The following is a 25,242-nucleotide window of genomic DNA, read 5'->3' as shown; positions in this document are numbered from 1 at the left end:
GGGCAACTAAGCCTGTGTTTCACAACTACTGTGCTTGCATGCTGCAATTACTGAAGCCGGTGCACCCTGGAGCCCATGCCTCACAGCAGGAGAGTGACTGCTGTAAGAAGCCTGTGCACCCCAACAAAGAGCAGGCCCCCACTTGTGGCAGCTAGAGAAAAGGCTGCTCTTGGCAAGGAAGACCCAGTGAAGCCAAAAATAAATAAATAATAACATTTTTAAAAAAGGATATTAGGATGGGGTTGGCTGTAGAACTGGTTAATGTCTAGCAGGGCAATCAACTGTAAGCTCGCTGTCTGTACAGCAGCTTCCCACTAGCTGTGTGTTCTGTGCGTGGTAGTGTGTATATATCATTGCTGCTCTCCCAGTTAGTCCAACACCCGCCCCCAACCCCGCCGTTACCCTCCCCATGTCCACATGTCTGGTCTTTATGTCTGCATCTCTATTCGTGCCCTGAAAATAGGTTCATCTGTACCATTTTTCCAGATTCCACATATGTAAACTGATACAGCCACTGTGGAGAATACTATGGAGGCTCCTAAAAAACTAAAAATAGAGCTATTATATGACCCAGCAATCCTATTACTGGGCATATACTCCGAGAAAACCATAATTCAAAAGGCCACATTCCCCAGTGTTCATGGCAGCTCTATTTACAATAGCCACGACAATGGAACAACCTTGTGTCCAGTGACAGATGAAGGGTAAAGATGTGGCACGTATGTACAATAGAATATTACTCAGTCATAAAAAGGAATGAAATTGAGTCATTTGTAGTGATGAGGGTGGACCTAGAGTCTGTCATACAAAGTGAAGTAAGTCAGAAAGAGAAAAACAAAATATTGCATATTAACACATATATGTGAAATCTCGAAAAAAAATCCTGATATTTTTCTTGAGTGCTTGTTAATTTACAGTGGTCTTCCAAAGTTCCCTAGGTGTCCCTCTCTATCCATAATTCCCTACTGGGAACTCTACAACTACCTATATAACTATCTTAGTCTATTCCTAATTACAACTTCACAGAGTAAGAACTTTTAATTAATAGTAAATACTGAAGTCACGCTACAGTCTTAGAAAACGAATCCACAGGGAACCTTTAAACACTGCTTTCTTGCACCTTGAAAGGATGTGCATGCAGTCATTCTCTTGGCTTTATCTACAGTTTTTGGATATTTCTTCTTTTCCCTTCCGAGTTCGGCTTGACTTCATCAAGAGCCCAGTGGCTACCGAGTGGAGGCAAGACAGATAATTTTGTTGTTGAGCCACAAGTGGCTTTTTCCCAACATGAATTAAATGACATAGCAGCGGCAGCTTTTCAGGAGATAGTATGTCACTCGAGGCCCCACATTATCTGTAGTAATCATCATACGGGGTAACACTTCACTCAGCAAAATGTATCAACTCCTGAAATTTTCAGACATTTCATTGCTAAAGGTGACTTCCTGTTTCCCTGTACTATATCAAACCTTATTAATCTTCTAGCTCTCTTTCCCACTGCTGCACCATAGGAAGTGGGACCCTCTTTTCCCATATAGGTATCACTCAATGGTGCAGCAGTAAAGAATCTGCCTGCCAAAGCAGGAGATTTAGGAGACAAAGGTTCAATCCCTGGTCTGGGAAGATCCCCTGGAGAAGGAAATAGCAACCCACCCCAGTATTCTTGCCTGGGAAATCCCATGAACAGCAGAGCCTGGCAGGCTACAGTCCGTGGGGTTGCAAAGAGTCAAACATGACTGAGCGTGCACACATACGTGTGGTATATTTAAGCATATAACTTAGTGATCTTTCCAAATCAGTGCTCATGCTGACCATTTGTCACTCCCAATCGTCTGCTGAGAAAAAAAATCTCATGGTTTCCTGAACCTGGCTTCTTAAAGCCACCTGATGTCTGTTCCTTGCTATATTCAAGCCTAAAGCCTATTCTCAACAAGAAACAAAGGGAAAAATTTGTCAAAACCATGATTTCTCCTTCCTGTGCAATGTATTCACAGATTTTGGGAATTATGGATGGACATCTTTCGCAGCCATTATTTCAACTGCCACAGACCTTTCTCTGGTCCCCAACTGTTCATGTCCATCCCATGTGCTAAAATCTGAACATCCCCCAAAGTCTAAGCCCCTGGCAGAGGGTAAATCATCTCTACATGGGGTGCTTTTCCACGTCTGGCTGTATGTATTTTTGGAAAAGGTCACACCTGTCAATAGTAAGAAAGGCAAGCAATATAAAATGTTATAGAGAGAAAAAGTAAGTTTCTCTACCATCCCAGATTTGTGATCTTCTGAGTTCCTTTTTTTTTTTTTGCCTGCCACACCAAGTAGTTTGTGGGATATTAGTTCCCTGACCAGGGATCGAACCCGTGCCCCTGGCAGTGAAAGCATGAGTCCTAATCACTGGACCATCAAGGAAGTACCCTGGGTTCTTTCCATAGAGGCAATGGCAGCTAGGTTTTTAGGCTTATCTTTTCACAGATATTCTTTGTACAGAGAAATGTATGTTTATCATTTTACTATACACATTGTGTTCATCAAAATGCTCTTGATTTTTTTTTTTTTACTTAAATTCCTTTTTAAAGTTTTCATTTGAATTTTTTACTTACCACCTTTCTGTACCCCCTGTGTGTTGTCAGAGTGCTTAGTATCTAAAGGCTGTGAAGTGAGAGGCACTTCACCAGAAAGAAAAAAGATAAAATCTGCTCCTTTTCATGACAAAAGACTTCTAAGGTAAATACTAGGAAAGATCACTACCTTTTCGCTGCAATGTTGAATCTCTGTAGCGATGGTTTGTTTGAGAAACCCCAGTATGAACTCAAATTAGATCTGGTCTGTTTAATGGTTTGCTTTTGCTCTTTTGAAATTTTTATTGACCTTTGGAAGTCCTTCTGGGAAACCCTATTTGATGAACACATTGTTTAGCTTGATCTGTGCATGCTCCATCGGAGAAGGTGATGGCACCCCATTCCAGTACTCTTGCCTGGAAAGTCCCATGAATGGAGGAGCCTGGTGGGCTGCAGTCCATGGGGAAGGAGAGTCGAGTTGGACATGACTGAGCGACTTCACTTTCACTCTTCACTTTTATGGATTGGAGAAGGAAATGGCAACCCACTCCAGTGTTCTTGCATGGAGAATCCCAGGGACGGGGGAGCCTGGTGGGCTGCCGTCCATGGGGTCGCACAGAGTCGGACATGACTGAAGCAACTTAGCAGTGGCAGCAGCAGTGCACGCTCCGTGCCTTTTGAGATTACCAGGGTAGGAAATGTGCCCTCAGGTTAGGGCTCATCATTCAGAATAAATGTGCTCCCAGGGAGGAGGGAGTGGAATCTTTTTGCACTTGACATTCGCAGCATCTCAGATATTTTTGGTTCCCATACATTTGTGCCCTCCGTGATTTATCATACTGCATGTTCCTGAAAGATACAGTCTATGTCTCTTTCCTTTCCTTCCTGGTTCCTCGCCATCCTGGTGACTGATATCATGAACAGCAGGGCTACATTTGAAGCCATCTTTTTCCATCATAAACACCAGCAGTTCCAGATGAACCCATTTCCCAGGGACGATACACTTGGCTTTGTTTATTTAATTTTAATTTTTAATTGGAGGATAATTGGTTTACAGTGTTGTGCTAGTTTCTGCGGTACAACAGTGTGAGTCAGCTGTTTAATGTGTGTATACAGATATCCTCTCCGAGTTGAGCCTCACTCCCACCTCCCCCATCCCACCCCTCTAGGTCATCACAGAGCATCAAGCTGAGCTCCCTGCGATCTGCAGCCGGCTCCCACTAGTTGCCTGTTTCACACCTGGTAGTGTACATATGTCAATGCTGCTCTCTCAATTCACCCCACCCTCCCCTTCCTGGCTATGTGCACGTGTTCATTCTCTACGTCTGTGTCTCTGTTCTTGCCTTGCAAATAGTGTCATCAGTACCATATTTTTAGCTTCCAAACATTTGAGTTAATATTGCTGTTGTTTAGTCACTAAGTCATGTCTGACTCTTTTGTGACCCTCATGGATTGTAGCCCATCAAATTCCTCTGTCCATGGGATTTCCCAGGCAATAATACTGGAATGGATTACCATTTCCTCCTCCAGGGATTCTTTCCAATCCAGGGATCAAACCTGCATCTCCTGCATTAGCAGGCAGATACATTACTACTGAGGCACCAGGGAAACCTCATGCATTAACAGACAATATTTGTTTTTCTTTTGCTGACTGACTTTACTCTGTATGACAGACTCTGAGTTCATCCACATCACTACAATTGACTCAATTTCATTACTTTTTGTGGCTAATATTCCATTATATATATGTATGTGTGTATATATATATTACAACTTAAAAAAATAATTAATTAATTGTAATTGGAGGCTAATTACTTTACATTATTGTGGTGGGTTTTGCCATACACTGACATGAATCAGCCACGGGTGTACATGTGTCCCCCCATCCTGAACCCCCCTCTCACCTCCCTCCCCATCCCATCCCTCTGGGTTGTCCCAGTGCACCAGCTTTGACTGCCCTGTGTCAAACATTGAACTTGGACTGGCCATCTGTTTCATATATGGTAATATACATGTTTCAATGCTATTCTCTCTAATCATCCCACCCTCACCTTCTCCCACAGAGTCCAAAAGTCTGTTCTTTACATCTGTCTCTTTTGTTGTCTTGCACGTAAGGTCATCGTTACCATCTTTCTGAATTCCACATATATGTGTTAATATACTATATTGGTGTTTTTCTTTCTCACTTGCTTCACTTTGTATAATAAGCTCCAGTTTCATCCACCTCATTAGAACTGACTCAACTGTGTTCTTTTTAATAGCTGAGTAATATTCCACTGTGTATATGTGCCACAAGTTTCCATCTGCCGATGGACATCTAGGTTGCTTCCATGTCCTAGCTGTCGTAAACAGTGCTGTGATGAACATTGGGGTACATGTGTCTCTTTCAATTCTGGTTTCCTCAGTGATATCACAACTTGTTTATCAACTCATCTATCCGTGGATACGTAGATTCCTTTCATGTCCTAAGTATTGTAAATAGTGCTGCAGTGAACATTGGGGTACATGTGTCTTTTTGGATTATGATTATACTTGACTTTGATAGATGGAGGCTAACAACATTTTTCACAGGTTAAAATTTAAAGCGTATTGATTTAGAATGGCCTTGCCTCACATGAGTAACCCCATGCCATGATCACAATGGTGATACCTCTTCTATTCAGGGGAGTTAGATGTAATTGAACAAACAGCATGACATAGTCCATATGTTTTGGGAACTTTGGTTTTTTTTTTATCAATGCTTGGGGATAATTAGTGAGAGGGTGTTTTAAAGGTAAACTGTGCTTTGTTAAGTATCCTAATTTTGCAGGTAATGGAATTCCTTTTGGAATCATCTTTGGTGGAACTGATTTAAATGAAGATGTTAACCAGGGAGATAAAAACAAAGTGATGGGAAAAGTCCTTGAAGAAGCCAGGTAATACTTAAGAGAATTTCACAGGAGTTAAGCGTTTAACCCTTTTGGATAAAATTCATTAACACAAAATGATGGAGTAAACCAGTAGTTTGGGAGTTTTTATGTCTTACTCTAAAAAAACAATTTCTTTCTTTCTTTCATTTTTTAATTCAGTCTGCACATGTTTATTTTACCAGGAATAGTCATTGTAAACAAGTTGTCTTGAGCAATTCTTTGACTTCAGTTAATATTGGGTGAATGTTCTTAGAAGGTTTGTTGCGGTGAAAGAGAGAGAATTACTGCTAAGAGTGAGTAAGGGTAAACTCAAGCTTTATTAGCACACAATTTAGGGTCAACTTTGCATCGGGTTTGCCCAAGTAGAATGCTTTCATTTTTCCAGTTTTATTGAGATATAATTGACGTGCAGAACTGTATCCATTTAAGGTGGTGGTGTCTTGCTAAGTCCTGTCTGACTCTTGTGACCCCATGGACCTTAACCTGCCAGGCTCTTCTGTCCATGGGATTTCCCAGGCAAGAATACTAGAGTGGGTTGTCATTTTCTTCTCCCAAGGATCTTCCCAACCCAGGAACTGAGCCCAGTTTTCCTGCATTGCAGGCAACTTCTTTACTGACTGAGCCATCAGGGGTGAATGGCATAATGATTTGATTTGAAATGATTATCACAGCAAATTTAGTGAACATCCATCATCTCCTATAGCTACAAATTTAATTAAATAGAAGAGAGATTTTTTTTCCCCTTGTGGTGAGATTTACTTAAATGCTTAAGATTTACTCTCTTAGTTCCCCAACCAGGGATAAAACCAGTGGCCCTTGCAGTGGGGAGCATGGCGTCCTAACCACTGGACAACCAGGGAAGTCTGAAACTTTGTGTCCTTTGACTAATACCTTCCTGTTTCTCCCTCCCCTACCTTCTTTCATCTTACTCATGCTCCCATGAGTTTGCCTATTTTAGATTCCACGTATTGGTGGAATCACCCCCGCCCCCCCATTTGTCCTTCAATGTCTGGCTTGTTTCTCTGAGCATAAGTATGCCCCAGGTTCATCCATATTGTTGCAGATGACCGGATGTCCTCCTTTTTAGAGGCTGAATAGTATTCTAGTGTATGTGCATGCCACATTTTCTTTTATTTTTAAAAAAAAATTATTTATTTAATTTTGGCTGCTCTGGGTCTTCGTTGCTGCACACAGCCTTTCTCTAGCTGGGGCAAGTGGAAGCTACCTTCTGTTGCAGTGAGTGGACTCAGTGGTTGGAGCGCATGGGCTTCACTGCTCTGTGGCATGTGGGGTCTTGCCCCACCAGGGATCCAACCCCTGTCCCCTGCATTGGCAGGTGGATTCTTAACCACAGGACCACCAGGGAAGTCCCATGCCACATTTTATGTAGCCATTTGTCTGTTGATGTGTATTTAGGTTGCTTCCTTGTGGCCAGCCTTGGTTTTTTTGTGGCTCTTCTGTCACCCTTCCATGACTGAGGAACTGTGGTCAGGGAATCCTGGCCTCTTCAAGTCTGGTTAATTGTCCCATTTCTGATCCATACCAAGGACAGAACTCCAGGTTCTATTGTATAGTCTAGTTCAGTTCAGTTCATTTGCTCAGTTGTGTTAGACTCTTTGCAACCCCATGGATTGCAGAACGCCAGGCTTCCCTGTCCATCACCAACTCCCAGAGTTTACTCAAACTCATATCCATTGAGTCGGTGATGCCATCCAACCAACTCATCCTCTGTTGTCCCCTTCTCCTCCCGCCTTCAATCTTTCCCAGCATCGGTGTCTTTTCCAATGAGTCAGTTTTTCACATCAGGTGGCCAGAGTCTTGGAGTTTCGCTTTAGCATCAGTCCTTTCAATAAATATTCAAGACTGATTTCCTTTAGGATGGACTGGTTGGATCTCTTTGCTGTCCAAGGGACTCTCAAGAGTCTTTTCCAACACCACAGTTCAAAAGCAACAATTCCTTGGTGCTCAGCTTTCTTTATAGTCCAACTCTCATATCCATACACGACTACTGGAAAAACCATAGCCTTGACTAGACGGACCTTTGTTGGCAAAGTAATGTCGCTGCTTTTTAACATGCTGTCTAGGTTGGTCATAACTTTTCTTCCAAGAAGTAAGCATCTTTTAATTTCATGGCTGCAGTCACCATCTGCAGTGATTTTGGAGCCCCCCAAAATAAAGTCTGACACTGTTTCCACTGTTTCCCTATCTATTTGCCATGAAGTGAGCGGACCAGATGCCATGATCTTCGTTTTCTGAATGTTGAGTTTTAAGCCAACTTTTTCACTTTCCTCTTTCACTTTCATCAAGAGGTTTTTGAATTCCTCTTCACTTTTTGCCATAAGGGTGGTGTCATCTGCATATCTGAGGTTATTGATATTTCTCCCGGCAATCTTGATTCCAGCTTGTGCTTCACCCAGCCCAGCATTTCTCTTGATTTACTTTGCATAGAAGTTAAATAAGCAGGGTAACAATATGCAGCCTTGACGCACTCCTTTCCTGATTTGGAACCAGTTTGTTGTTCCATGTCCAGTTCTAACTGTTGCTTCTTGACCTGCATACAGATTTCTCAGGAGGCAGGTCAGGTTGTCTGATATTCCGCCCTCTTTAAGAGTTTTCCACAGTTTCTTGTGATCCACACAGTCAGAGGCTTTGTCATAGTCCACAAAGCAGAAATAGATGTTTTTCTGGAACTCTCTTGCTTTTTTCTATGATCCAACAGATGTTGGCAATTTGATCTCTGGTTCCTCTGCCTTTTCTAAAACGAGCTTGAACATCTGGAAGTTCACGGTTCGTGTACTGTTGAAACCTGGCACTCCCAGTGTTTTTTGGTTAAGATAGGTGTCAGTCTTGCTTCTTAAAACTAGGGTCACAGTTGGATGTAGTTGCACTGGAGGACCTTGCTTCTTTCTGAAGACTTCTGGAAACAAATGTGGCAATACAACCTTTTTAACATAAGGAGTACCTTCTGTGTATGTGTTTGTGTTTTACAATAAATATAGGCATGAAAACAGTGCCGGCTCACCTTGAAAGGCGATGTATCATTGTAGGTTTTCTTCTTGTTGTTCTTACACCTTAAAAATTTAATGTCTTTAGATTCCTTCAGTCTGAATGCATTGCCTTTTAGAAGGAAAATCATTCTTCTTGGGATAAACAATATGGAATGAATCATCTTATGATATTATCATTAGCATTATTCATTGTGTTATTATTAAAACACACATTGATTTTTGTTTGGGGGCTATTGATTGAAGTTAGTGGGCAGGGAAGTTGCATGAATCATAGATTTTTTTGGTCTGACACGATACAGCACAGTTTTCTATAAACAAAGTATTGAACTTGTCCATCTTTATGACAGGTGTTTCATTTGAATACTTATATTTTTCCTATAAGGTATACTTTTCAACTTTAAAATTTTATTTATTGATTGGCCCCACCATGCAACAAGCAAGATCTTGATTGCTAGACCAGGGATCAAACCTGTACCCTCTGCAATGGAAGCTCAGAGTCCTAACCACGGAACCACCAGGAAATTCCCTCAACTTTTTTAATATTTAAAACTTCTTTTTTCCTGTATGGTATAGTATGCGAACTTATTTTAGCGCTCACTTTTTTGGCTTCTGAACACTGTAATAAGTATTTGGTAGTTATAAATACCAAAATTAAATAAGGAGTATTTGAAATTTGTGAAAATTGCTTAGTGAAGGCTCATCCAGGTGCCTATTAGAAAAACTTAACCTTGCCAAGCAAGTGACCAGTAGTTTGTATGGAAAAAATTGCCTCATAAATATTTCCACGATTATGAAATCTATAGCACATTAGTAGGTTAAACCACACGAAATTACTATTTTGTAGCTCAAAAATGGTTGAATGGCAGTAATTTCATATGGTTTTGAGCTACTTAGTGTTACTGAAGATGTTTTTGACAAACAGAATTCTTTGTCAATGTAAATATGTTTTGAAATGGCAGTATTCAAGCAAAAGTACAAAAGTGGTAGTTTTTATATTTTCCCTAAGATTTGTGTTTCTGTTTATGGTTTCCTCAGATAGTATTTCTTTTATTTTTATTTTTTATAGTTGATTTCCAATGTTGTGCTAATTTCTGCTGTAAAGCAAAGTGATTCAGTTATACACATATACATTCTTTTTAAATATTCTTTTCTGTTATAGATTATCACAGCATATTGAATATAGTTCCCTGTACCATACAGCAGGACCTTAGTGTTTATCCATTTTATATATGATGGTTTGTATCTGCTGACCCCAACCTCCAATCCATCCCTCCCCCTTGGCAACCATAAGTCTGTTCTCTATGTCCCTGAGTCTGTTTCGGTTTCATAGATAGGTTCATTTCTGTCAAATTTTAGATTCCACATAAAAGTGATAATACATATTTGTCTTTCTCTGTCTGACTGAGTTCACTTAGTATGATAATCTCCAGGCCTATCCATGTTGTTGCAAATGACGTTATTTCATTCTTTTTTGTGGCCAATATTCCAATGTATATATGTACCCGTTTTCATTATCTATTCATCTGTTGATGGACATTTAGGTTGTTTCTATGTCTTGCCTATTATAAATAGTTGAAATGAGGAAATGGCAACCCACTCCAGTATTCTTGCCTGGAGAATCCTACGACTAGGGGAGCCTTGCAGGCTACAGTTCATAGAGTTGCACAGAGTCAGACATGACTGAAGTGACTTAGCACATGTTATTTTAAATGTCTTTCTCTTCTGGGGATCTTTGGGCTAAGAACTCTTTTAAAAGGTTATTTGTTAGGTGAGTGTAAAGCCAGGGCTACTGTTTCTATATAAAGGGCCACAATAAAGACTGTGTTATCTGCAGCTCTGAAATAAATGACATGCCTGTCAAGTTAATTCCAGTTGACCCTCCTGACTCCTGGAATATTATCCTGTGCACCTTTGATGAAAACTCTCCCAAGAATCTCATCCTTCCCTGTTGTCTTAAATATGCTGTAGCTCCTACTGATGCCTCATCCTGGGTGTCAAATGAGCAGGATGTGATGGTGGGGACCATTATGTAGGTAGGAACAGCCACCGTCAGCCTCCAGGCTATGATGCACCCAGAGTCTGCTCTGCACACCTGGGACATTTTTCATTTCTTTTCTCCCTCTCTCCATTCTTTTCTCACCCTCATCTGTTTGGATTTTAGGGCAAATTCCTGTTGGAATTTAGGGCAAAACTGTTCCTTCTCTTGCTTCTGCACTCATTCAGCCAGCAGGTATTTTTGCCTCCTGGGTGCCAGACGCTCCAAGGGGCTGGGGCGGTGGATGTGAGCAGAGCAGTGTTCCAGCACATGCGGAGCTGACATTCTCGCCGGAAGCGAGAGCGCCAGGCTTGCCAAGTGAGTGGATTTCCCTTTCCACAAAAGCCTGAGGACTGCGCTTGTGCATGTGTTCATCAATGCTGTTATGAGGTACAATGCACAGTCTCAGTGTCACTGACCTCGTTCTCTGTTCAATGGCTCTTCTTGGTTCTTGGGATCTTTTCTTTTTTGACAGTGTGAGGCTGTCACTGGCCATGTGGGGTGCCCTAACGTCTTGCAGATGTTCCGGTAGTTGTGTGAGTACTAGTGGAAAATAATAATAGCAGATGTGAAATGAACAAGGGGCCAGGAACTGTGGCAGGCAATTTACAGGCAAGATGCTCTTTGTTTGGTTCTTAAGTTTCTCAGCTTCCCTGGCTTGGGAAGATCCCCTGGAGAAGGCAGTGGCAACCCACTCCAGTACTCTTGCCTGGAAAATCCCATGGACTGAGGAGCCTGGTAGGCTACAGCCCATGGGGTCACGAGGAGTCGAACACGACTGAGCGACTTCACTTCTTCTAAGTTTCTCATTTTTGCAGTTTTCCGCCAATGAAAGCTTCTACAGTTTGTAACTGCTGTTTAGCTGCTTGTCTCTCCTTTTTATCCCCATTTTTTGGAAAAAAGCTGATGGCCTTAGAATACAGTTGATATTATTTTGCCAATGTTTGGGGAGGCATAGAGAGCATCTCACTGGATTCTCCAATCCCTACTGGACTCAGATGCAAGGTTTAATGCGGTCTGGTCCTCGTCGCTCATGTTTAACATACACAAAGGGAAGGATTCCGTATTTCTCCCTTAAGTATGTCTGGGATTGGTTGCTGGTTGTAAAAGTGGGAGGGGAGAAGGAAAGGCTTGGAGAAGACACAGACAAGGGAATACAAGCTCCCCTTTCTGGGTCATGCCACAGGGGAAGAATCACATAATAATGCTTTTTTTTTTTTTGTTGACTCTGCTGTGGGTACAGCTTGCAGGACTTTAGTTTTGCAACCAGGGATCATATCCAGGTCCTGACCACAGAAGCACCAAGTCCTAACCACTCAACTGCCAGGGAATTCCCTATTAATGGTTCTTTGCTCCAACATTCTTTACTGCGCTGTTTGTCTGATGATGATTTTCTATTTCTACCACTCCTACGTTGGTTAATTGGAATTCTACTACAAGGAGAGTTGTCTGTTTGACCCTAGTTACTTGTTCAATTATTTATATAGTTACATCAACATGGACTCATGGCTATTTATTTTATTTTATTGGGTTGGCCAAAAAGTTCGTTTGGATTTTTTCGTGCCATCTTACAGAATAAATTAAAAAAAAATAAATTTATTTATTTTAATTGGGTCCTAATTACTTTAAAATATTGTAGTGGTTTTGCCATATGTTGACATGAATCCACCGCGGGTGTACATATGTTCCCCATCCTGAAACCCCTTCCCACCTTCCTCTTCATCCTATCCCTCAAGGTCATCCCAGTGCACCAGCCCCGAGCACCCTGTCTCATGCATCGAACCTGGACTGGTGATCTGTTATATGTTTCAATGCCATCCTCCCAAATCATCCCACCCTCTCCCTCTCCCACAGAGTCCAAAAGACTGTTGTATACATCTGTGTCTCTTGCTGTCTCGCATATAGGGTTATCATTACCATCTTTCTAAATTCCATATATATGCGTTAGTATACTGTATTGGTGTTTTCCTTTCTGGCTTACTTCACTCTTAAAGAATGAATTTTTGGCCAACTCAATATTTGACTCTGTAGCTCCTATTATCTTTTCTGGTGCCCAAATCACCCCAGCCATGGCTATTGGAGATATTTTGAGTTGACTTCTGCATCCTTTCGACAAGCTCTCTCTGTATTTTGAACTCTCTTACCTTCTGGCACCATACCTAGTTCATTCTGTGGGTACCCAGTCCTGCTTCTGGAAACACGCAATTCTTAATGAGTAGGGGCATTCACATTCTTTGTCCACGAACATTCAATAAATCTTGAGCACATCCGCCTACTCTTCCTTTAGCGAAGCTAGTGAACCACATATCCTGCCCCTGAATATTAAGGAGTTCCTTGCTTCTCTCATCCATCTTGCTTTCTGTCGTTATCTCTGCTTCTCTGTCCTTCCATAAAGGAACAAGAAAAATAGGAAGCTTTGAGCTTCATTTGTTTATTTCCTGCCTACACAACTTCTGTTTTTGGATGTGAGTGGAGATGAGACCTAATAGCCAACGACCGCGGCTAATAAAGATTGATTGCGCTGTAAATTCCTCTTCTCACCTGTTTATCACCATTTGTTCCAGAGCGCTGTTTTTCAGTTATGTTGATTAGATTCTGCCCTAATTGTTATCATTTTTTTTGTTCTCTTTCCTAGATTTGCTGTCGCTTTCACGGAGTCAATGAAGGAAACGGCCCAAAGACAGTGGGTAGGTGTTCCTTTCGTGTTTTGATTTGGGCGGTGCTGGCGAAGTTGCAGGATTGGAGAACAGGAAGGCAGTTTTATTAAAGAGCTAACAAACTTCCTATCGGCACTGCCCTTCCTTGGTGGCCATCATGGTGTATTATATTTCTCATATATTGACTTTTTCTTTTTTAATTTGTGTAGGTACTCTTAAACCTTCACTGATTTTTTTTTTCTGAATTTCTTCTTGAATAGCAAAAATAGCCCAATACCCAGATCTTTTCATGCTTTGTCAGTTCTCCTTTTGTGTGCTGCTGCTAAGTCGCTTCAGTCGTGTCTGACTCTGTGCGACCCCATAGACGGCAGCCCACCAAGTTCCACCGTCCCTGGGATTCTCCAGGCAAGAACACTGGAGTGGGTTGCCATTTCCTTCTCCAGTGCATGAAAGTGAAAAGTGAAAGGGAAGTCGCTCAGTCGTGTCTGACTCTTAGCGACCCCATGGACTGTAGCCTACCAGGCTCCTCTGTCCGTGGGATTTTCCAGGCAAGAGTACTGGAGTGGGGTGCCATTGCCTTATGGTTTACAAATCACACTGTAAATGTGGCATCAAGAAAATCTGATTGCACAAGTAGTCCCTTAGGTGGCACCTGGAGTTTCCTAGGCTGGACTCTTATTAGAAGAGCATTAACAAGCAGAGGGCTTTGTCACTCTGTGAGTTAATGCCCTTATTGACTTTCTAAATTCATTACAACTTAGGGGACAGGTGAGAGGGGCTGGCCAGAGTCTAAATCCTCTGTAGAGCCCTGGTGGAGCTAGTGTATGCAAAACTAGAGAAAAAAGCCAGCCGAAATGCCACTTTCCTTGGGTGGTCTGTAGGCACGAGGCTATTTTCTCAGGTGGTGGCCCCCTGCAGTGTGCCTGGGCCACCAGGATTGCTGGCCCCTGGACTTTGCCACCCAGTCCTTGTACTGGCACACTTACACCACAGCACTTACACCCTTGTCATCTGAAAGCATTATTCCTGTTGGTGGCATTTTGCTGGCTATGTGCATTCTTTATCTATAGGATTTCAACTCATAAAACCTTATGCTTGGAAACGGCTACAGTGCAACAAGGGCAGACACAGTCTTTTGTGGGAATGGTGGTCCTTTACCAAAGCCCAGAGTACCGTGTGTACTTGAAGATACCCTGCAGCCAGAGTGGGGAGTCTTTTTTTTTTCACCTCAAACTCCACAGGTGGCGAATCCGAGGGGGCATTTTTCAGTGCAATGTAATGAATGAAAAATAGCAGCCTTCCTGGCTGCTAGTTTCATGTCTGTATCAGTTTGACTGTTCATCAGCCTTATGGCAGTGATGTACCAGTGGTTCTCAAAGGGGTTTCCCTGGGACTCTCTCAGGATCTCTACAGAGTCAAACCAATTTCCTTCATAATGCTCAGACTTTATCAGAGGCATGATGAAAGGCAAAAACCTTTTTCACCATGTGGAGAGCACTGGTGAGGAAAACACTGATGCCTTTATCCTCATGAAGGCAGGGGTACCCATGGATTATTCATCACCACCCACTTGTAGTTAAAAAACAAGAGCTAGTTTCGCTTACGGAGAAGGCAATAGCACCCAACTCCAGTGCTCTTGCCTGGAAAATCCCATGGACGGAGGAGCTTGGTAGGCTGCAGTCCATGGGGTCACGAAGAGTCAGACACGACTGAGCGACTTCCCTTTCACTTTTCACTTTCATGCATTGGAGAAGGAAATGGCAACCCACTCCAGTATTCTTGCCTGGAGAATCCCAGGGACGGGGGAGCCTGGTGGGCTGCTGTCTATGGGACTGCACAGAGTTGGACATGACTGAAGCGACTTAGCAGTTTCGCTTAAGAATGTTCTTGATGAAGCACAAAAATTATTGATTTTCTCAAATATTAACCTTTGAATACATTTTAAAAAATGTTCTGTGTGATGACATGGGAAGTATACATCAGCTATTTCTGCTGGGTCTGAGTGAAGGATGGGGTTATCTTGAGCAAAAACCCTGGTGGGATGTTGGGGTTGTAGACTGAACCAGTTACTTCTTCATAGGATTTTTTTTTTTTTAATCTGAAAGACTGGTAGCCAAATTATGTTTCCTCAGACTTGGGCATCTGGAAGTCATTTAGTCATTTCCTTAAAAATGAGATAATTGAGTGAGTTGCTTCCAGAAAAACAACGAGTAGTATTTACTGCCAATGATACCATTTGAAGTTTCAAGCAAAAATTAGAATTTGGTAGAAAATCCCAAGGACAGAAGAGCCTGGCAGGCTATAGACCATGGGATGGCAAAGAGTTGGAGGTGACTGCAAGACGGAGCACACACACAGGCTGCCAAGAGGCAGACCGCTTCCCTGTACAGCCTTTCCTGATGACATCAGTGGTCATGTTAACAAATGTGATTTTTTTTTTTCAAATGCTGTTTAATGAAATGGTTCCATGTTAGGAAGACCTGTGTCACTCAGTGAACCAATATTTTTCAAAAGACTAATAGGTGGCACTGCAGAATGATACATAGATAACAGAACCATCAAAGTGCAAGGTAGACCTATGGATTTTAATATATCAGAATGTGATGTAATTTCAGGTTCAGTCTTGCAACTCACTTTTAAGAAATAACCATTTGTTGAGTTTCAGTGTCATCAGTTCAGTCACTCAGTCATGTCTGACTCTTTGTGACCACATGGACTGCAGCACACCAAGCTTCCCTGTCCTTCACCAACTCCCAGAGCTTGCTCAAACTCATGTCCATCGAGTCAGTGATGCCATCCAACCATCTCATCCTCTGTTGTCCCCTTCTCTTCCCGCCTTCAATCTTTCCCAGCATCAGGGTCTTTTCCAATGAGTCAGTTCTTTGCATCAGGTGGCCAGAGTATTGGAGTTTCAGCTTCAGCATCAGTCCTTCCAATGTATATTCAGGACTTATTTCCTTTAGGATTGACTGGTTGGATCTCCTTGTAGTCCAAGGGACTCTCAAGAGTCTTCTCCAGTACCACAGTTTAAAAACATCAATTCAGTTTTCTTTATAGTCCAACTCTCACATCCATATATGGCTACTGGAAAAACCACAGCTTTGACTAAACAGACCTTTGTCTGCAAAGTAATGTCTCTGCTTTTTAATATGCTGTCTCGGTTGATCATAGCTTTTGTTCCAACGAGCAAGCGTTTGGTGTCATATCCAAGAATAAAACCCATAATGATCTGAAAAGGCTCAGGAAGGGCTCAAATTAAAATACTCCTCGCCATTTCAACTACCTATCAGCAAAAAGCAGAATTTTCTTTTTATACTTCAGCTAAACAACATATGGAAACAGATTGAATAGAGTAGTAAATATGAGACTCCAGCTGTCTTCTGTTAAGCCAGACATAAAAGAGAGCTTTTCCTTGTTGAAGCATTTTTCTCCCCCATGAGTCCCCCCCCACCCACTTTCTCTAATTTCTCAATTAAAGTTTATTTTTAATCAGAGAATAATTGCTTTACAATGTTGTATTGGTTCCTGCCATACAACATTGGATCCTGCTAGTAATAACTATATGTGTATACACATATATCCCTTCCCTCTTGAGCCTCCCTTCCACCCTACCCTCCCACCCCTGTAGGTCATCACAGAGTGCCAGGCTGGGCTCCCTTAACTTCTCAATTTAAACGTCACCTTTGTCCGTAAAATCTATGTGTCTCCAAAATTGGTAGAGACCTGTTCACTTCTGTATCAGTTATTTTTTGCTACATAACAAAGCTCATCAAGCATAGTGCTTTAAGACAAACATTTATTGTGTTCTTTGTGTTGTCTGGGCATTTCTGGCTGAGGTCAGCTCAGCAAGGCTGGGTGCTCCAGCGTGGCTTAGCTCACATTCTGGAGCCCCTCAACTGGGCTGGCCGGGACACTTGCTGTCTCTCTCTACGTGGTCTATTGCCCTGTATTAAGCTCAGTGGCAGTAGAGCGCAGGCACCAGTGCCTGAGCTGGCTGCACGCTTCTGCCTGTGTGATGTTTGCTCCTGTCCTGTTGGCCAGAGCAAGTCAAGAATGGAGACATTATCTCCTCCTCATTACAGGATGATCTTCAAGATAGCCTTGAAAAAGCTTGGATTCAAGGAGGCGGTAATCTGTGGTCCATTTTAATAATCTGCCACACTTAGCGTTTGTCCCTCACGATTATAACACTTCTTTCCTTTACTTTTCTTTCCGTGTGGCTGCGAGCTTTTTGAGGTCAGGAACCAGATATGGTTCACCCCATTATCCCCAGAGGTAGCATAACACCTCCCATCCAATACATTTTTGTCCAGTTGACTTTGTCAGGAATGGATCCTTCTTTAAAACTTTTTAATACAGAAATGTCCAAGCATGCACAAAAGTAGCAAGAATAGTCAGGTAAAAATCTATACATGTACTGTCAACTTACCATTCTCCAATCCTTATTTAATCTACTCTCATTCTCTACTCACAACTCCTATACACACACACACACACACACACACACACACACACACACAAGACACACACATTTCTTTTCTCTGGAATATTAAAAAAAATCACAACCACCATGCCATTTTATTGTTTTAACTTTCTAACCCAGCTTTTATTCTGAACAACTAATTGCCGTAGTTAGCTTCCAGTTTTTGAGTCTATAAACCCCTTTGGCTGGCCCCGATAAAAGTCCCCTAAGTAGCATTACAATTTGATGAATGTTTTATGTTTCATTATGTTTTTTTAAAAACTTTTTCTTTTATATTGGAGTATTGATAATGAACATATATTGGAGTATTGATAATGCTGTGATGGTTTCAGGTGCACAGCAGAGTGACCATTCCATTTTATCTGTGCATATATGCCATTTACCTGCAAATATTCCTAGCATAAAAGCTTTTTTTTTTTTTTAACATAAGCTCCATGTTATGGATCCATTTGTGGGCAGGAAGATCATAGTGTGTAAGGAAGAATAAAAAAGGGCTCAGGGATGTTAACATTTTATGAATAAATTGGAAAAACTTGAGTCAAGGAGTTTAGATGAGGAAAGGGAGGAGTATGGAGCCTTTGAGTTGCAGACACATTGAATTAGAGACAAAGATGGAACCTGAGGGGTAACTATCCAGCTGTGGTCAGAAAGGAGTGCAGCTCGAGATAACAGATGTAGGAGTCAGCAGTGTCAAGGTGATACTTGAAGCGTGGAAATGATTATTCTTAGATGGGGTTAACTTTTAGACGTGATGATGAGAAAGCAGTGTTAAACGCATAGTTCAATTATATTTGGGGTGGACTTTGTAGTCCTGGTGAGAATAGCTAGCAGTATCCTATATGAAGAGTCATTTCTTGTTTTTTTGGCTGGGCCGAGGGGCTTGCTGGATCTTAGTTCCCCTTCCACTGCAGTGAGCCCTGAGCCACCGCAGTGCAATGAGAGCAGAGTTGTAACCACTGGACAACCAGGGAATTCCTGGAAGGATCATCTTACATTTCAAGATTAAGTTGGCCATTTGCCTGTCACCCAGGAGGTCAGTCACACTCTAATCCTGGGTTAGCAGTCTTTGTTTTCAGAAAGATACTTTCTCGAATATAATAACAAGGCATTTGAAGAAAAATGGGAGAAGTCAGCAAAACTTGTTTGGTTTTGGATGATGATATCAGAGGCAGTATCATAAAAGCTCATAGCAGAAAGGATGAATTTATTTTTATAGTTTAAAGTGGTGGGGTTAGTTATTAAATTCGAATGTGAACTTGTTTTTTTTTTTTTAATACAGCTTTATAGAATTTTTTTTTTTGGTGGATGATTTTTCAATAAAGTTAGCTCAATATCTTTATTTGATTAGTTTTAAAAAATAAAAACTATATAGAAATAATATAAAGGTTAACTGTTCAGCCATATCTTCGGAATTCTTTGAGATGGATTTTTGTGGAAAGACTGTTTATAGTTATGTGTTCTGAACAGTGATGCAGTTTTTGAATAATTAAGGTTTGTTCTTCATTACTGAACTGCCAGCTCTTGTTTTTAATTCTTTTCTTCTTTATTTTGGTGAGCAGGCTTGACTCAGGTATATAGTTAATCCTTTCTAATTATTATCAGACCAGAATCAAGTTCCAATAATCCCAGATTAGAAAGAAAGACTTACAGCCTTTGCTTCTTACTGCTTTTGTGATTTCATTAAAGTCTGTGTAGATAAATACAGTTTTGAGCATAAAAGCTGGCCTGAAACTGATATTTTCTTAAGCTTCATTTGTATAAAAACACATGCACGCTCTTACAAAATTTTAATTTTATTAAAAAAACATCTAATTTTATTAAAAAATTTTTTTTTTGCCTCTGCCATGTGGCATGTGGGATCTTAGTTCCCTGGTCAGGAATTGAACCCGTGCGCCCTGCACTGGAAGTGTCCTCGCACCACTTAACCACTGCATCACCAGGAAGTCCCCATAGGCACTCTCTTGATACCAGCACTATACTAGAAGTTCAATGCAACCTACAAAGGTGAGCCATGGATCTAATTTAAAATTTTCTGGTAGCCACATTTTAAAAAGTAAGTGGAAACAAGAAAAATCAGTTTTAATGATCTGTTTGACTTAATCCACCTCCTGGAGTTAGCCAACCTGTGAAAGATCAGCCAACCTGCAAAGGCTGCCCTCACTTTTGATATTGACTGCAAGTTCAGGGGGTCCCCAGAACCAGCCTCAAGTTGGAGAATTTCCTTGCAAGATTCAGAACTCACTGAGTGTTATTATAGTCACAGTTATGGTTTATTGCTGGGAAAGGGTACAGACTAAAATCAGCCCAAGGAAGAAACACAGGGGCTGATCCTCCATGGCCTTCTCCCTGGTGGAGCCAAGACTGTGTGCCCTCTGGTTATCCACCTGTGGTCATTTTAACCTCCATTTATTTTAAAACAGATTTTATTGGTGTATAGTTTCTTTACGATTTTATGTCAGTTTCTGCTGTACAACAAAGTGAATCAGCTGTATGTATACATATATCCCCTTATTTTTGGATTTCCTTCCCATTTAGGTCATTACAGAGGACAGAGTAGAGTTCCCTGAACTATATAGTAGGTTCTGATTAGTTACCTATTTTATACATAGTAGTTTATATACGGGACTTCCCTGGTGGCTGAGACGGTAAAGCGTCTGTCTACAATGCGGGAGACCCGGGTTTGATCCCTGGGTTGGGAAGATCCCCCTGGAGAAGGAAATGGCAATCCACTCCAGTACTATTGCCTGGAAAATCCCATAGACAGAGGAGCCTGGTAGGCTACAGTCCATGGGGTCGCAAAGAGTCGGACACGACTAAGCGACTTCACTTCACTTCACTTCAGTATATATATACCAGTCCCAATCTTCCAATTCGTCCCACCCTCCTTCCCTGCCTTGATGTCCATATGTTTATTCCCTACATCTGTGTCTCTATTTTTGCCTTGCAAATGTGTTCATCTGTACCATTTTTCTAGATTCCACATATATGAATTAATATGCAATATTCCTCTTTCTGACTTTACTCTGTATGACAGACTAAAAATAGAACTACCATGTGACCCAGCAATCCCACTTGTGGGCATATACCTGGAGAAAACCGTAATTCTGAGATACACGCACCCCAATGCTTATTGCAGCACTATTTGCAGTAGCCAAGACATGGAAGCAACCTAAATATCCATCAACAGAGGAGTGGGTAAAGAAGATGTGACACATATATACCGTGGAATATTACTCAGCCATGAGAAAAAGAAATTGTGCCATTTGCAGAGATATTAATTAACTTCCATTTGTTGATCTGAGACAGTATACACAGAGTTTTCTAGCCCAGGAAGCTCACTTGAGTTTGGTGTCCAAAGTTTATACTGGGGCTCATTACATAGACTTGATTGATTGACTACATGGTTGAATCCAGTCTCCCAGGTGGATTGATACCACTTGACCCAAAGGTCCCACCTTCTATCCCATGGTGGTCTTCCTGGCATGCTGGTCCCCACCTAAGACTGTTAGCTGTGGCTGGCCCCACCCTAAGCAATACATGCCCCTTAGGAATCATGTAGATTATTTCCTAGAAGCCTAGGGCATGAGCAGGACCTGTCTTGGCCGAGGCCACGTTCTTAATTTTTTTTTTTTATTTGGTTGCATCAGATCTTAGTTGTGGCACACAGGCTTAGCTGCCCCATGGCATGTGGGACTGGATTTCGATAAAGTTTTATCTCTTTTAATTGGAATGCCTTTGTTTGGGCTGGTCATTATTTTTTTAATGTTACTTATGTCAGCCTTAATGTGATGTCCTGCCTGCTTTATAAGGGAGCACTGTCCCAGGGGGCTTTTTACTAGGTCTGCCTGCTATGTCATTAGTATTTATCACCAAGTTCGATATTGGTAATGTTTTGGGATAGTACTTCTATGTTGTTTTGTGATATTTTACCTTTGATTTGGTGTGTTCAAGAATTTGATTCACCATACATGTCTAACTGTGATCTAGGCATTGTACAAATTTAAAACTAGTCTAAAAAGAACTTTGATTTCTTGCCACAGTAACAGACCTTCAGAATGAAAATTTGGGCACTTTTAATTCTAGTCCATTCAGGATGCTTTCTCTAAACTCACCAGGCTTTTACCAGAAAATGTAACTATTTCACCAGAATAATTAAAAACAAATTCGGTGTAGATATAGTCTTAACTGAAGCCTTTTCTCTCTGCAGAACCAATGAGTGTGGTTTAATTTGTCTCCATTGAATTCAAAACCCCATAGGCCTGTGTAAAGTTTAACTGCACTGTTTATGTGCTTTTTTTCTAGTAAGTACTCAGCTAAGAGGACTTTTTCTAAATTCAAATATTTGTTAACTATTTTTACAAAATTGTGACCTTGAGTCAATTTTGCTTGATGCAATTATCAGATTCAGAACAACACGTCACATGGGTACTCTTTGCTGAGTATAGTGCTGAGCTAAGTTTCCTGGCATTGCTACTTTTTAGTGTTTTTTTTTTTTTTTTTTAATTTGGAAACTGAGTCACTGCCTCCAGAGCCCTCGTGTATCTATCCTGCCTTGGCACTCCTTAAAGAAAAATAACTTTCTGGAAGCAGTTAGGCGATCCTTAAAGAGTAATTTTCCTTTCATTGTGTACCTATACTCATCACAGTTCTTTTGGAAGTTAAAATACAGAAAGCCAGACAGATCTCATTGGCTATCATATGCCCGGTTCATGGCACAGGTGAGCTCAAAAGGCCAATGTCCGTGTTAGCTCTGTTCTAATCTGAATGGGCTGCCTCTTGCCTAATCGTTGAAGTTTGGTGTCCTGAGAATTGCTTATTTCTTCTTCTTCCTGCATGGCCTGCTGCTTTATATCTGATCATCTTTGAAAAATCACATTGACAGAAGCTACACAGACCACATCTTTTATTATAGCTTCTACTACAGTGGAAACTTAGGAAACATTTGCTTCCTTTGTTTTATCTTTGGAAACCCTAGTTTGTAATGCTGGCCCTCCCTGCAAATAGGCTGCAAAGGAAGCTACAGGGACTGGTCATATCCTACGGAGCTAATCATTTCTAATAACTTCCATTATGATTGGCTTCCCTCAGAGATTTCTTGATAGAACTGCAAGTGTTCTTTGCATTTTTACCCCCATGTGGGATCCTTGGGAATTGAAAAAATTTTAAGTTTTTCCGAAGAATGGAAAAACTCATCAATTTCAGAGTATAGATTCTGAATTAACCTTTCCCATAACCTGGGGCACAAACTTTTGGAATGATCCAAAGCATTGCTTCTAATTCAAAAGATTACTAAGGCACAGAACAGTAGGGGAAGCTTGTGAATAAAATCAGCAATGTGTGCATGAATAAAATCCTCTGTGCATACGTACTAAGTCGCTTCAGTCGTGTCTGACTCTTTGCGACCCTGTGGACTGTAATCCACCAGGCTCCTCTGTCCATGGGATTCTCCAGGCAAGAATACTGGAGTGGGTTGCCATGCCCTCCTCCAGGGGATCTTCCCGACCCAGGTATGGAACCCCGCGTCTCTAATATCTCCTGCACTGGCACGCAGATTCTTTACCACTAGCGCCACCTGGGAAGTCCCAGATCACCAATGATTCCACGCTATTTACTCCATAGATTTAACTGTATTTTTAAAAATCTTCCTGGGGATTTTCCTGTTGGCATTCCTATTTCTTGAATCGCTGGACTAGATTACCTATTACACATTCATGCCTTGATTTTTGCCCAGGGTTGTTTTAACTTCATTTTTATTGCCTATTCCAGATTGGATCCCTGAAATTGGACCCCAATTTAGTTTTCAGATTTCTCCCTCATCTCATTCGTGGATTTTTTTCCTTTTCTTAAAAAGTCTTGGCTTGGTTCAGTTGTAAGAATTCTGTGAAAAGGTCATGTCCCCTCCTTTTTTATTTTTAACTCTTTTTTATTTTTTAGCCTTGCCTCTCAGCTTACAGGATCTTAGTTCCCCAACCAGGGATTGAATCCAGGGCCCCATCAGTGAAAAAGCTGAATCCTAACCACTGGACCATCAAGGAATTCCCTGGACATTATTTTCTTTTCTTGCTTAAAAACAGTTTTTAACGGGAAAAAGAAAAAGGAGAAAAGAAGAGACCTGTGTCACCTGAAAAGTGCCCAATTTCTGTGTTTTGTGCTATATTTCAAGTTTTACACTTATTAGTCATGATTTCTTTGAACTCATTTATAACTACTTTAAGAGGACTTTTAACAAATCCATCATCAGAAGTTGTATTGAAATTGAAAATAAAAATTAATGATTTTTGCCACCTGTAGAGGATGAACTATGCACAGATTTTTAAAAATAATATTTATTGTGCTTTCTACTTAGCACAAACTTTAATTTCAGGTCATATTAATCAAAGAATGGGAAATCTTTTTGTTGTTGCCATCTGTCTGGTATTCCATTATGAAAAGGCATAGATGAGTATTTAAGTTTGTTACAAAGTCCCATATACTTATAAGTATTTATCCAAAAGGGCCTTGGCTTTTTATATCTAGTAGTGGGTCAAATTAAGTAATGGTTTCACATAGACATTAAAAATGGAGAAAAAAAATGGAGAATCTTCCTTCTCCATCCTTCCTACACACACACATATACACAGTTTCACTTTATGCATTGGTGAGCTCATCTTGCAAAGGAAATGATATATATGTAAGGACTTCAACTCATGTTATTTCAAGGCAAGTGAAACAACAATAAATATTGAGCAAAGAACCCTGACTTGTATTTAGAATATTTTAATATAGAAAATGATTTTCAAAATCAATATAAGCCAATTGGCTTTTGCCAGATAGCTTTTTAGTGATTGAAAATAACTCAGATGCAGATTTCTTTTATACTCTGCCTCTATTTTCTTGATTTGCTTGGGTAAGATCTTCAGATATCATTTATGACATGTTTTAAAAGCTTATGTCAGACTTGAGGGGGTTCAATAGATTCTGGGGAAATAATCCTCATAGACATAGGTAAAGATTAGCAGATAGACCCAGATGTTTCTACATGGAGTCAATTTATTCTGTTTATTGAGTTGAAATACCCATTTAATTAATTAATCTTTGTTTGTGCCCAAAAGAGCTTTCTTGAGAGGAGCTTTTGGGGTTTATTTATTTATTTTTAAAAACCCTGCATATCTTTTGAAAAATAAATATTTATTTATTTATTTGGCTGTGTTGGGTCTTACCCGTGGTGTGCAGGCTGCATTGCCTCACGGCATGTGGTATCTTAGTTCCATGATCCCTCAGCAGGAATCGAACCCATGTCCCCCGCATAGGAAGGTGGTCTCTAATCACTGGAACACCAAGGAAGTCCCCAAAGGGGTTTTATGTGTTTCTAATTGCACAGCACAGTTCTAACAAAAACAGTAGCAAGGCTATAAGCTCCATGTTGCTGGACTTTCATGAATCGAATTTATATAGAATTATATTGAAGCTGTTTTTGTCAAACACATTGTATTACCTTTAAAGTTAAAATGCCATCTGGGTGTATTTTTTACCATGCTTCAATATCTTTTTTATAGACATTTTCTAACCCAATGTTGTAGCCTTTAGGGCTGTTTAAAGAAGAGATGCTCTTA

General features: G+C 40.9%; 1 protein-coding gene across 1 annotated transcript in view; it reads left to right on the top strand.

The window, feature by feature from the left end:
* GLT1D1 (glycosyltransferase 1 domain containing 1) overlaps nucleotides 1–25,242 on the top strand; it is a 126,028-nt gene that overhangs the window by 21,723 nt on the left and 79,063 nt on the right. Inside the window, exons 3-4 of the mRNA XM_040250584.1 lie at nucleotides 5,368–5,473; nucleotides 13,146–13,197. Of these exons, the coding sequence (XP_040106518.1) occupies nucleotides 5,368–5,473; nucleotides 13,146–13,197 (158 nt within the window). The remainder of the gene's footprint in view (nucleotides 1–5,367; nucleotides 5,474–13,145; nucleotides 13,198–25,242) is intronic.

The sequence above is a fragment of the Oryx dammah genome, unplaced genomic scaffold, assembly GCF_014754425.2.
Source record: "Oryx dammah isolate SB20612 unplaced genomic scaffold, SCBI_Odam_1.1 HiC_scaffold_12, whole genome shotgun sequence".
NCBI lineage: Eukaryota > Metazoa > Chordata > Mammalia > Artiodactyla > Bovidae > Oryx > Oryx dammah.
The sequence above is the reverse complement of the archived record's forward strand: the minus strand, read 5'-3'. Positions and strand labels throughout refer to the sequence as shown.